We start from the raw sequence: 13,733 nt of genomic DNA on the forward strand, positions 1-13,733 counted from the left end.
TGCTCTGTTTGGAAATAAATTGATGGTGCTACTGAGGCTTATCATGGCTCGGTATCATTGTGCTAAAAGGCACACAGTGATGTCACATCAAGTAAATCAAAGCAGCTGCACAACACAACTTATCAGGGGTGGACACTAACTGAGGAAATTGATGGGATCCAAAGGTGAAAAAGGAGCTGCCTCCCTGATGCAACCCTGTGTAATCTGTTTATGTCTGTATTATGTGTAATTTGACCCTTCCAAACACAAGACTGATTGCTGTAACTCATGCAGGTTTACATCATTGTCAACTTTTAGTCTTAACCTTAATAATGATAATTTGGGTAAATCAAACCAGGTGTGCAGCCTGTTGTCACTGATTTTAATAAAAATAAAAAAAAAAAACATTACAAGTTTTAGATATAAACTTATGTCAAACTATTTTAAGGCCAGGGGAGTGATTATTTCACATGCAAAGATGTGTTTCAGGTACAGGGAAATGTATTTAGGCATAAAATATGATAGCTAACTTTACCAAAACAGCATCACTCTTATTCTTTTCTAATTTATTACCATGATCATTACATCAACAACAACAGGAGTATTACACAGTACTTTCACCATTGCACAGACACCATCCCTGCTGCTGTGTGAGGGCCTGTCCCACCTTTTAATCATATGAACAGCCCCCTCTCTGGTATTGGTCCTCTGTCAACATATTCACATTGGCTCAGTGCTATTGGTGAGCTGGAGGTAAAAAGGCAGGTACACCAGCTTAGCCACGCCTTCCTTATTAATATTAATAAAGTGGTGGCAATTTTATTTTTAAATGGCTTGAATGCAAGCTGAGTGCATATAAATAAGCAGCACCTTCATGTGATGTTAACCAAAGTGAGGTGAAGCAGTTGAACTTACATTGTCTGTGTTGTAGCTGACGGAGGTGAGTGTGTAGGGCTTGTGGTGCACAGGCGAGCGTGTATGCGTGTTTGGTCGCCAGCCGTCTTCACAACAATTGGGGCAGCTTGAAATTTATTACTGTAAGGCTGGCATAGACATGGCATCAATAGCAGCCTCGCATGAGCCAGGTATAAACCCGGGCTCCATACCGCTGGCTGATGCTTTAGTCCCCGCTAGCATCTTCGCTCCGGACCGGGGAGGATGCGGGGACGATGCCGGGGACGAGTGCTTCGATGACGGGGACATGATCAACGGCGAGCCCGAGGACCGCGGGGTTGACTTCACCAACAAGGTAGGCCTCTGTTATAATGGCGCTGCTAAGCTAACGCTAGCTGGGAATGAATGAATGAAACTAACGTGTGTACTGCATGTATTATAACGATGTTATTACCAAACATTGCCTGCTGCGCCATTTTGTAACTACTGAGTAAGTTACCCTTCGTACCGGACTGACTTTGCGGACGTTGAATAAAATAGCTAGCTGTTGCTAATGCTAACTCCAGCTGATGCTCGAGCGCGTCGCTAACATTATTTGCTTATCAGCCACTGCACATTGCACCATATGCTACCGTAACATGTCTCTGGCTAACCATATCTGGTGATACTGGGAGTGTGCAGCTTTCCACTATTGGATACTGGTGTTGTGTGAAGCAGGACAGAGCAACATGGAAGCCTGTTGTCAAAGAAACCAAAACATTGACATGGCATGGTGCGTTAACCCCAACACAAGCACTCACAAGCTGATGAAATGCAGAGCAAATGGTCATGAGTAAGACATGCCTTCGAGCTATAGGAAAGAAAGGAGGATCAGGCTGCAGAGCTATTTTGAATTATTAAAGCCAGCTATTAGATATGCAGAGCTGCCAAATTAGTTTTACAGTGACATAAACTCTGTGGTTTGTGTCTGGAGGGGTCAAATTACACAGTACAATGGTACAGTATTATTCCCATTGACAGGTTGCATATGATTGCATCAGGGAGGCAGTCCTTATCACCTGTGGCTCCTGTCAGTATCATCTGTTTGTGTCCACCCCATGAAACTTTGATTTACTTATGCAGATACTGTTTTTGCAACATCACAATTTTGACTGATTTAGGCTGTATATCGTCTTACATGTTGGTATAAATGTTATTTTTCCCCTTGTTTTACAGTCTGAATTACGGTAAAGTGATATATATTTATCAACTTTACACACGTTTCATTTGTTTTAACACTTGCCCTAACCCACTTAGTTGTTACATCCATATTATTGATGATTATTGAAGAAGCTCGTTGTGTTAATATTTTATGAAAGAAGAAATAGTCATCCCTACAACTTCTTGCATCAGAGAGAGTATTTGTCACAAATATTACGTTTGATTTTGTCTCCAAGTCCTAGCACCAATTAAGTACTTTTGAGATTTAAAAATATCGAGATTTATATTGTGTATCGAGATAGAGCCTAAAAATATCGAGATATATATTGTGCATCGAGATAGAGCCTAAAAATATCGAGATATATATTGTGTATCGAGATAGAGCCTAAAAACATAGAGATATATATTGTGTATTGAGATAGAGCCTAAAAATATCGTGATATATATTGTGTATCGAGATAGAGCCTAAAAATATCATGATATAAATGTCAGGACATATCACCCAGTCCTGAATATTTATGACACAATCATAACCAGGTTTTCCAGTGACATTTCTGTACAATTTATGTTAAAAGTGAAATAGAAGTTACCATATGCACCATTCTCATATAAATAGTTGTCTTAATTGCAGCCATAATAAAATGTCATGAGTAGGGATGCGCAGTAATATTGGCAAGACATTGGTATCTGCAAATATCGGCTTTCAAATGAGCTCTCGGAATGGGCCAACGTGCTTTTTCTTATTTTGCACAATGAACGAATAGTGCATATATTGAAAAGCATTGCATTTCATGTCTCCATCTGCTGGTGGGCCATCACGAGAAGAGCATGCATGTGTTAAATGATGTTTATTCCACTACAGAAAAGAGTTGATAATCACTAAAATTAGATGGGGAATAAAGTTGACATGTCTATATATGCATTGGTTATTGGCTTAATGAGTTATATATGTAGGCGTTGGCGAAAAATTTGATATAGTGCATCCCTAGTTAGAAGTGGTTAACAAAACCTAAACCACACTTCCACAATAGAAGGGTATCTTTGTCCAGTTTAAAGCCATACTGCCAAAATCAGTTTGCATTAAAGATTAAGACAGAAACAGTATGCACCATTTGAGGATGACACATTTTTCATTTTGTTATGCATGCCTAATGACGGTTAAGTTCTTGAAATTTGTTCCATTTAAATGTCATACAGCCAGAAGCAATTTAAAACATGTTTTAACAAAGTGGAATACAATATGTAATGTAAAGCTCTGCAGCTTTTATGATTAAAATTAAAACTGGTCTTAAAGAAAACAAAACAAAACAAATATATGCCTTGTACCCAGTCTCGCTCCAAGGCAGCTGATCCCACTATCTCAACATAAGAATGTATGTGCATAGCAAGAGTCACTTCCTACAAATATTTGGGCATGTGATTCGAAAAGCTGACTTTTAATGTGCATTTTGAAAATCTATTAAAAAGCTTACAGCCAAAACTGAGCTTTTTTCCCATTTAAAGAAATGCTTTCCATAAAAGGCCAGAAAGAAATCTGTACAATGCTCATTTCTGTCTGTCTGTATTCGACCATTGCGATGGGATTTACATACATTAAGCCTCATCCCTACTTAAAAATGGGACTTTCTTATCAAGCCGCATTACGTTTTGTTACAAACGTAGGCTCATGAGCTTTCTCTCTGTATCAGAGGAGGAAAATGCACATGTTGCAGTTTATTGCTAAGGCATTACTAGGTTAACTACCTACTTATATCTCCAGGCTTTTATGCTTCCATACCAGCAACTGTAGCACTTGTTCTGAACAACGGATTCTTTTAAATGTCCTCAGGCTGCCCTCGGAGCTTTGTAAAACAGCTTGCGCAAAAACTGCCATTAAGGAAACACGTCACTGCTTTAAACAACCTTTAATCTAGGTGGAATGTGTATAGATGTGACCGGTATGGCCTGTCTACCACTGTTCTTTTTCCGTCCTGTCTTCACCAGGATCTCCTGGAAATACAATAATGCATGGTGACAACAGCATAAAATGCAGTTCTACTGAATTAAGTGGTGTGAGCAGTGCTGTTGGTTATATTTTACTTAGTCAGTCAATAGCACTGTATTCACATGTAACCTTGAGGTCTTTCATGGGAAGACCAGCAGCTGTGACTGTGTGTGAAGAGCAGCTTTCAAACTTCCCTCTAGGTTTGCTTTCATCTGTAGCTTACATTTTGAATATGAGAGTCATCTGAGCTGAGGGAAAAATGGACCAAAGTGATGCTTACTTTGAAGTCCAGTCGCTGTCTCTTACGAAAGCAACCACACCTTGGGCAATCGCTACCCAACTTTTGAACAGTTAATGACTGTCACTGATTACAATTATTAAAAGAATTGGCTTTGGTTCTAAATTTATTGTAGAAAAACATCCAGCCAGGGTCAGAGCTCCAACAAAAGACAAATTTCTGTTTCCTTCTTCTTTCTTGCATGCAAACCCAATAGCTGGCACTTGTTAGCCCAAACGGAGAGCAGTATGACTCGTTACTTCGCCAGTTACGGGACAGGATGGAAGAGGGGTGCGGAGAGACCATCTATGTGGTTGGGATGGGCTCAGGTGAGAAAAACACATGCACCTTTTCACACTATTTTTCAGACTGTGTTAAAGCAGTTTATTAAACCTGGACAAATTGTAAGGTGATTGTTGTTATGTTCTTACCTCTTGTTCTTCTCCCTCCTCCATCTCTCTGTCGTAGATGGTGGTGACTGGGGTCTGGATGAGAAGGACATGGAGGCCTCAGTAGCCACGGTGCGCTCCATGTGTGAGCAAGTGGATGCTGACCTTATTACGCTCCGGGAGCGCAATGAGGCTGCTGGTTTGGTACGCGACTATCTGATCCGCAGACGTGTGGGTGAGCTGGACTTCCTGGAGGTCAGGTGAGTGGTCAGAGATCAGGATAAAAAGAGATCATTGTTACAATACAGTAATAGATCCCACTCACAGTACCTGCGGCTATGATGATAGATCCTTCCTTATTCATTACATTGGTTCCATTTTCTTCAATGAGTAAAAGTTATACCTACGTTTTACAGATTTATTAATATCTTGGTGCTTGTCTGTCCCTCAGGGTTGCAGTTGTGGGTAACGTCGATGCCGGTAAGAGCACTCTGCTGGGAGTGTTAACGCACGGAGAATTGGACAATGGCAGGGGCTTTGCCCGCCAGAAGCTCTTCAGACACAAACACGAGATGGAGAGTGGGAGGACCAGCAGCGTGGGCAACGATATCCTGGGGTTCGACCAGGAGGGACAGGTGAGAAGAGTTGGCAGAGCAGAGAGGCTTAAAGCTGGATTTATACTTGTGTGTCAGCTCTATACAGAGCCTATGCCGTAACCTACTCAAGTGGCCTATGTGTGTGTGAGCATTTTTACTTTTGCGGTGGTGTGGCTATCACTCTGCAGTTACACCTCCAAAACAATAGTCTGTGTCGGGAAGTGCTGTGAAGTTTAGTTGATTCAAAACACACCTAAACCCACATTAAACATGGCTTAATAAAGACAGCTTCAAACACAAGTACACAAATCAGCTTCACTATAACTCACAGCATTCACAGACAAACATTTGTCTTTTTCTGGACACATTTTCCCCACAAATATAAAATGCCAAAGTTTTAGCACAAGCCTATGGCATTTTACATTGTAGAAATGAGCCTTGCGATTGAGACTTAAATTGCTATTCTGTGGAGGCTTTACTGTCTTCACAATTTATTGTTTCTTATCTGTGAAATTAATGTAAATAAAAGCTGCATTTCCACTGAGGGAAATGGTTTCAGCTTTCAAAATAGACAAGAGGTCTGTGTCTCTGTGAAGTGTAGTTACATTTCTGGAGAGATGCACATCAGGCTACGGCGTTGATTCGACACAAAAATATAAGTCCTTGAATTCAATGTTAAGAAGTGTTGTAAGAATAGAATTAATACAGTTTATCTGATTGAATTTTGTGCCACACAATGAGGTTCTCAAATGCATTGACATTCTAAATGAAATATTGACAGTAACTAGGGAAGCGAAGCAGGTTAATTCATCCAAGAGATGAAAGAGCAAAGGTCACAGGAATGCAGAGAATGGCATCTAAAACAAAGAGAAGTAATTGTAGGGTGATCCAATTGCACCAGCATGTAGTAGCACCATAAATACATTTAGAGCTTTGGGAAGCAACAGCTTACTTACTGACCTTATTATGAAGCAGCACATAGAGGTGGAGACAGATTGGATCATGCGGACATAATGCCATATCCAACCATCTTTCCATAGGTGGTGAACAAACCAGACAGTCATGGAGGAAGCCTGGACTGGACCAAAATCTGTGAGAAGTCCTCCAAGGTCATTACCTTCATAGACCTGGCTGGACATGAGAAATACCTCAAGACCACTGTGTTTGGGATGACTGGACACCTGCCTGACTTCTGCATGCTCATGGTGAGAATGGGGGGTGTTCAGGAAGAAACACGCCTGCATGTATTGTTTTTATCTATGTCTATTCGCTAGTATATCTGTACGCATGCAGTGAAACATTTCAACACTGAATTTCTGTCTCTGCCTCTCCAGGTGGGCAGTAATGCTGGTATTGTAGGGATGACCAAAGAGCACCTGGGCCTGGCCTTAGCCTTGAATGTGCCTGTGTTTGTAGTGGTAACCAAGATAGACATGTGTCCAGCCAACATCCTGCAAGGTCAGTCCTCTGGAGTCCCTTTTATAAACCTTTCTACTGTATTTCTCTCTTACATGTATAAACACGATATGACAGTAGAGCTAAGTTAGTATGTGAAAAAGCTTCTGTCAAGAAGTTATGTTCTGACTGCACTTGCTAACAAAACCTGACATTAATAACGTAATATCCAGGATCGGGCTTTATGCTATAATTCTTGTGGTCTTGCTTTGCTCATAACAGAGACATTAAAGCTGCTCCAGAGGTTACTGAAGTCCCCTGGCTGTAGGAAGATCCCTGTCCTGGTACAGAACAAGGATGACGTCATAGTCACGGCTTCAAACTTCAGTTCGGAGAGGTATGAAGTCCGTTCCAGTCAGATTCAGAATAAAGAAGCATTTACACCAAACACTTTCGATATAGTACCTTTAGAATCGGCACATAACCTGTAAGGTCATCTTCCCTTGCCTTTGATCTGTTTGGCATTTCCACAATAGACAGTACTCTTAAATGCAGGTGGGGTTTTTACTACTCCGTCTAGCACTCACTGTATTTCCTCTTACCATTAGTGAAGCAAGAGTGACTGTTCTCTATTGATCAATCAACGGATTGCAGTGTTTCTTGCTCCACCTTTTAGTATTGTATCAGTGTGTTTAATACAATGGCAGCACAGAAATAGCTGTTCTAATGTGTAACGAACTGAACCAAACTGGACTGCTGGGTGAAAACGAGGCTTAAGAGTAAAACATTTCCTTGGTAACCTTTGTGTGTTTGTTGTCTCCCTCCAGGATGTGTCCCATCTTTCAGATCTCCAATGTGACTGGAGAGAACATGGACCTGCTCAAGATGTTTCTCAACCTGCTCTCCTCCAGGACCTCCTATAGAGACGACCAGCCCGCTGAGTTCCAGATAGATGACACCTACTCTGTACCGGTACTCTGACAAGTGACAAACTCTAAGTTAGGAACAACAGATGCAAACCTCACACATCATACAGAACAGCACAAGTGCTATCTAAAGCGCTGGTTGTTTTTTTGTTTATGTCTCAGGGAGTTGGAACAGTCGTATCAGGGACTACTTTACGTGGACTTATACGTTTGAATGATACGATGCTGCTGGGGCCGGACCCCTTGGGCAGCTTCATCCCCATCGCTGTCAAATCAATCCATCGCAAAAGAATGCCTGTGAAGGAGGTTAGAGGCGGCCAGACTGCATCATTTGCTCTCAAAAAGGTAGGAGGGGAAAAATCTCCCACAGCAGCATCTGGGGGGAAAAGTTTAGGACTGGGACTTTTTTTGTCAGTGATAAATTAAATAACCGTTTGCTCAAACCGTATGATTAATTCCCTTGTTTTCTCCATTTTTCTTATCACACTCTGCTGATCTAATACATCTAATCTCAAGAAATGATCTAGACAAATGATAGTACAAAGAAGCAGGAAGTCTGCCTGATGAAGGTCTAGTTACCGAAACCTGGCAATAAATGTTTTGTTGGCAAGTTAAACGGTACGACTTTGTTGAAACGTTTCTTTGTTCCTCTGCCTGTGTCTTTGTATAGATCAAGCGCTCGTCCATAAGGAAAGGCATGGTGATGGTTTCTCCAAGGTTGTGCCCACAGGCCACTTGGGAGTTTGAGGCTGAGATCCTGGTTCTGCATCATCCCACTACGATATCCCCCAGATACCAGGCCATGGGTGGGTGACAGTGACACAGAGAAGTGTCAGGGAGTTCGAACAACAATTAATGTTCTGTGGGTTTTTGCAGTAGCTCTACGTTATTGACTGAGCGCCTTGAAGATTTGTGGGCAACTTTCCAAATACCATTTAATATTTCTTAAGTGTCGTTTGGTTTAAATGAGTAGATGTCACTCAGAAAACATTTCGCTGACTCACCGTTGCCTCTGCAGTACGCATAAACCCATTTTTCCCCTCATCTCTTTTTTCATTTCCTCTCTCCATTCACCCATCAGTCCACTGTGGCAGCATAAGGCAGACAGCCACCATCTTGTCTATGAACAGAGACTGCTTACGGACAGGGGACAAGGCTTCAGTCCACTTCCGCTTCATCAAAACCCCCGAGTACCTGCACTGTGACCAGAGGCTGGTGTTCAGGGAGGGACGCACCAAGGCTGTGGGCACCATCACTAAGGTAACACAGCCTTGTGGAAGATCAGGGTGTCAATTTACTCTTGGAAATGACTAACATAAGTGGTGAGGGCAAAGTACTGTCCAACAGATGTAAAGATATCATCATTTTTAGTATCATTTTTACTTGGCCAGCATCTACTTCTATTAAATGGAGTAACTTCCAGGACAATATCTGTAAAGCTGATGAGCAAGAATAGAAATTGGATCAAAAAGTTTCTAGACTTACTTATACTTGTGGGAAAGAATTTAAATTAAGGGCACAATTTGGTAATTACTTTACCTACTCCCTTGTGAAACATATCAGGCTGATATCTGTAGAATTTGCTGCTGTAATGAGCTTTTAATCTTGAGTAGGTGATTTTTTTGTAATCTTATCAAATATTGACTCCCATTCTTTTCAGCTGTTGCAATCCACCAACAATTTGCCGTCAAACTCGAAACCTCCACAAATCAAAATGCAGTCCACAAAGAAGGCACCGCTGCGAAAAGAGGACGGCACAACAGCAGCCGGCGATGACGCAGCAACGATAGCACAGACAGCGGGCCCGAACACGACACAACCGGTGAGACCCACAAAGATGTTATTTTATAAAATGCTATATAGCGTGGTAAAGATTGTCTTTAGATTTCGTGGTTCTGTCCCGTCACTAGCTGTGTTCACATGAACATATTTACTTGTGCATTTTGAAGTATCGCATTAGAATGGAAATGGCAAAATTTACACTCGTTCGGTGGTTTTTGCCTGTGTTGAAAAAGAGTTATTGAGATAAATGGGTTATGGAAACGCCTTTGTTGAATAAGTTCCGATGTACAAAACATTTAACGCAGAACTGATGAGGTGTTTCTACTGCATCCTCCTGTGCGTTAGAATTGTAGCCAAAGTTTATAATAAGCTGCACCTATACTTACAGAAAACAAAAACACAGACACTCCATAGTCTGAACCGGTGTGAACCACGACGGTAGTATAACTTAAATTTAAGAATAAATATCTTACAGAATCATTAATAGCCATGCTGGTACTAGCTGACATGAAAGAACAAGAACAAGGCAGCTTGTTTTGTTTACGGTTGCCAACAATTACTTCTACTGTTTAGTGGCGACGGCCATGTGTAAAATGTAGCCTCTACTGCCAACTATGCTTTGTGAAGCCTGGTTTATTTGCTCCAAAGCAGCTGATGGAAATGCATCTAAAGCCCTGTTTCCACCGAGCTGTAAGGTACAGTTCGGTATGCATTTTCTCCGTTTCCACTGTGAAGAGTTGTGGATGGTACCAATGGAACCGTTCTGTACCGTTCCCAGTTTTGGTCCCCCCTCTGTTGGGGTACCTAGCACACAGACCTGGTACTAAAAGGTCTGATTGGTCAATAGCAGACGGTCACTCTGCTCAGGGCAAAACTTAATTCACCGGGCAGACTGCTGGTGGATCGTTAATGTGTAATGTTACTCAATGTACGAGTTGATGACGTGAATCCATTAACACACCTTATATTTCAACAACTTTGGGGCTTAATTTGCATTTCTTTTTTGTCGAATTTCAAAAGTTCACATAATATTCACTTGATGCTTTAATGGAAACGCAGTTACTGTGTGCTTGCCCTAACGTTGCTGCTCTTTTCTAACTTAACTGCTCTGTGTCGTCCTCCCTTTTGTTTTTTCTCTTGCCATATCTTACCTACCACTCACTCCATCCTGCTTTGATTTTGTCTCACTTCATCCTATACTTTTGTCATGCCACATCACTCCTTCACACTCTTTCCCCCCCCTTGCTTGCGTGGCTGGCCTCTTAAAGGGAGAGGGAGAGGAAGACCCTCAGATAAAGGAGGGCAACAAAGAGAACAAGGTAAAATGGGTCAATTGAAAATAAACACAAACTCGAAAAGGAGATATTGTGCTTTACTAAGCGAGACGGTTGAGTTCATAGCCTGGCGATCTTGATAAATTTTAAGTAAATAATATTTTCTGGTCATGGAGGTGCCTTATCGAGTGTTTTTGTTATCTCCCCCTCGCAGCCAAAGTCTGGGGGAGGTGGAAGGAGAAGGGGTGGCCAGAGGCACAAAGGAAAAGGCCAGAACAACAGCACCAACTCCACAGCAGCTCCCTCCTCAGCAGGAATAGGAGGCTGCTGAACTGCCCCTCTCATCCCTTGTGAACCTCCCTCTCTGCTATCGCTCCACCAAGTGTCTTCATTCCATTAACCATGAAGGATGCAGACGTTCGGAGCAAGACACTCTCCTCAGTCTTATTACTCCTTGCCTTTCTACACCAGGTCCTATAGTTTTTATTTTTAAAGGGAACACAAAGGGGTATGCCTGAACCTAAAGGTGTACACCCTTCATGCATTTTAACGTCAGCTGCCTTTACTGTCTTGAATGGTTTGGGTGACGGAGAGCAGTGTGGTTTTTGAGATTAGCCTCACTCAGGATGATGATTTATTTAATTTTATCCATATTTTATGTCTGTATAATACACAGTTCAGTCCTCTGGCTGGATGTCAGTGGCAGGGAGGGAGGCTTAAACTGAAAACAAGGGTCCATTACCAATACGAGCAGCTATACGTGAAACTCCCCCTCCCCATGCATTCCCTGTGTATTTGCAATGAAAAACAGTTCATGTACTATTTATACTGCATATGTAAATTAGCTGTTAGTTGTGCTCTGATTGGACTGATGCCATTGTACAAAAATGTATGCAAATCATAAATGAATGTAGCAGAAGGCACATAGTGATTTTAAATTCTACATATGGAAAATATAAGCTGTTGCATTTCTTTTTTATAATTGTCAGTTATTTATTTGGCATACATGCAAAAGGTTCACTCTTGGATGTCTTTTAATCTACTCTCACCTGCACTCTTAGACTCAGTAGTATCTATCATGCTTCTACCGTCAGTCAGCCATGTTACAAACCTTATACAAATAGTGGTAGTACAAACAAATACAGCACATCATCTCGTCACTCCAATAGTTGCTCATAATTATAAAGACATGCAGTACTTGCAGTGCTACTTGTAACTCTAGTACCCCATGCGTTATGGCCTGTCGCTGTTAACATGTTGTGACATTTTGAACACACTTTGCCGCTGAAAAACTGACCATTAATAAACAGGCTTTACTGAACTTTTCAACAGTGTCTCTTTGTCTATGTGTGCATTTTTCTTAAATTATATATTAAACATCTTAAAAGGAATACTTCACTGGCATAATGACCATTTGTATATCAGTTTCCATGAGTTACCTTTGGATTGAACGGGACTGTGTTTAACAGCAAAACTATATAAAAACATCAATTTACAAACTCACACAACTCGTGCAGTATAATCCAAGTCTCATTCATCCAGTCGTACGCTCAAAGGTTCCCAAACACGTGTTTTCATCAGAAGATTATGATTTAAAACACACCAGTACAGACAGTCTCATGCACAGCCAAGTAGTGTGCTCAGGTATGCTCAGGGCGTGCAACTCGTATGTGGGAGTGTTTGAAATTGTGAGGTTTTAGCAGAAATGTATGTCTTTGGGAAATACTGAGCATATGACTGGATAGATGAGATTTTGATAACACTGCACGAGGTGTACCAGGGTTTGTAAATGAATGTTTTGACACAGTTTTTTCTGTTGTTAAACGTGGTCCCCAATGACTTAGATTCACGAAGAATGCTTTCCTTTTTTTGGATTCTCCGTTCAAGGTGGAGGCATGCGTTCACTTCACAAATTGAAATGAACAAGCAAATGTAACTGATACACAAATGGTCATTTTACGGGTGAAATATTTGTAAAAATTATAAAAAAAAATACTATTTATACTAAATACTATACTATGTATTTTATTTGTAAGGAGTGAAGAAAATATCTTAAAATAATTTAACAAGAGAGTGGATGGTTTGTATTTTGTTTATCGTGTTCTTTTTCTCCAATATACTGTAACTCACTTAAGCTTAAAGAGTGTTGTTGAGTAGTCTTTGTCTCATCAGTGTCACATTACAGATGCAAAGCAGCAACTATTAACCAGATTGTCTTTGAGTAGACAGCAGAATATACTTGTGTATTTCAATTGTGATTTTTTACAATCATTACAAAGTGATTTACACAGACTACACCAGCTACCATCATGTAAGACCAAGTTGATTGCGTTTCCTGCACATGGTTACAGTTAACAATGGAAGTCCAAAAAGATTCTCAGCTGAAATTACAGGACAGTTTGAAGTGTAACACCTGCAAGATCTGATTAGCTTGGCAGTCATATCCTATACAATGAAATATTTGCCATCAGAAAAGTATATTTTGTGATGCGCAGGAAAATGTTTCACAACTTAAATTAGCATATTAACCTTCTCAAGTCCTCAATTACAGTCTACCATTATCAAGAATGGTCGACAGTTTGAATAAATAAACAGACAATGCTGTGTTTTGTCATGTATTTGCAGCTTAAAGTCAGAACTAAAGGTCAGTTTGGAAATCAGTTACAGGTCAGAATATGTTGAATCGTTTTAACTCTCCAGGGCACATTTAGTCACAAGCAAAGTGTTTACTTTATATACAAAAACATTACAAATATGTAACATTTATTTACTATAGATTGTAACACAAAAAGTATTTATCTGCGTCATTTACATTATGTCATACAAGTGCAGACTGTTTACTACCAGTGTTTAGGTAGCACACAAAGCCATGGTCTTGTATCACAATTTGAAAAGGCTTTACTCGGCATGTGCAACATCAGTGTTTAATGAAATATCTTGTGGAGTTCATGATAATGAGGTAAGTAGCATTCCTCTCAAAAAATAATTTGTAACTTTACAGCTCCGTTTTCAGGAATGTTCTGTTTTGGTCTTGATA

The 13,733-nt window shown here is 40.6% G+C and overlaps 1 protein-coding gene across 2 annotated transcripts; it reads left to right on the forward strand.

The window, feature by feature from the left end:
- Positions 1 to 776: 776 nt before the first annotated feature.
- gtpbp1 (GTP binding protein 1) lies at positions 777 to 13,707 on the forward strand. Of its 2 annotated transcripts, XM_049561781.1 has the most exons (14): positions 777 to 1,228; positions 4,552 to 4,663; positions 4,803 to 4,983; positions 5,175 to 5,358; positions 6,360 to 6,524; positions 6,654 to 6,777; positions 6,997 to 7,111; positions 7,542 to 7,686; positions 7,803 to 7,985; positions 8,311 to 8,446; positions 8,722 to 8,900; positions 9,301 to 9,462; positions 10,691 to 10,741; positions 10,911 to 13,707. In XM_049561781.1, exons 1-14 carry the CDS (start codon positions 1,034 to 1,036, stop codon positions 11,025 to 11,027), a joined length of 2,049 nt encoding a protein of 682 aa, XP_049417738.1. In that variant the 5' UTR covers positions 777 to 1,033; the 3' UTR covers positions 11,028 to 13,707. The 2 variants fall into 2 exon arrangements, with proteins under 2 accessions (XP_049417738.1, XP_049417739.1); XM_049561782.1 differs by lacking the exon at positions 10,691 to 10,741.
- Positions 13,708 to 13,733: the final 26 nt, after the last annotated feature.

Source organism: Epinephelus fuscoguttatus, linkage group LG19, assembly GCF_011397635.1.
Source record: "Epinephelus fuscoguttatus linkage group LG19, E.fuscoguttatus.final_Chr_v1".
Taxonomy (NCBI): Eukaryota; Metazoa; Chordata; class Actinopteri; order Perciformes; family Serranidae; genus Epinephelus; species Epinephelus fuscoguttatus.

Coding starts and splice junctions, on each gene's coding strand:
- gtpbp1 (XM_049561781.1), top strand. CDS start 1,034: ATGGCATCAATAGCAGCCTCGCATGAGCCAGGTATAAACCCGGGCTCC. Junction 8,447..8,721: donor CCCCAGATACCAGGCCATGG/GTGGGTGACAGT, acceptor TTCACCCATCAG/TCCACTGTGGCAGCATAAGG. Junction 9,463..10,690: donor GCCCGAACACGACACAACCG/GTGAGACCCACA, acceptor GGCCTCTTAAAG/GGAGAGGGAGAGGAAGACCC.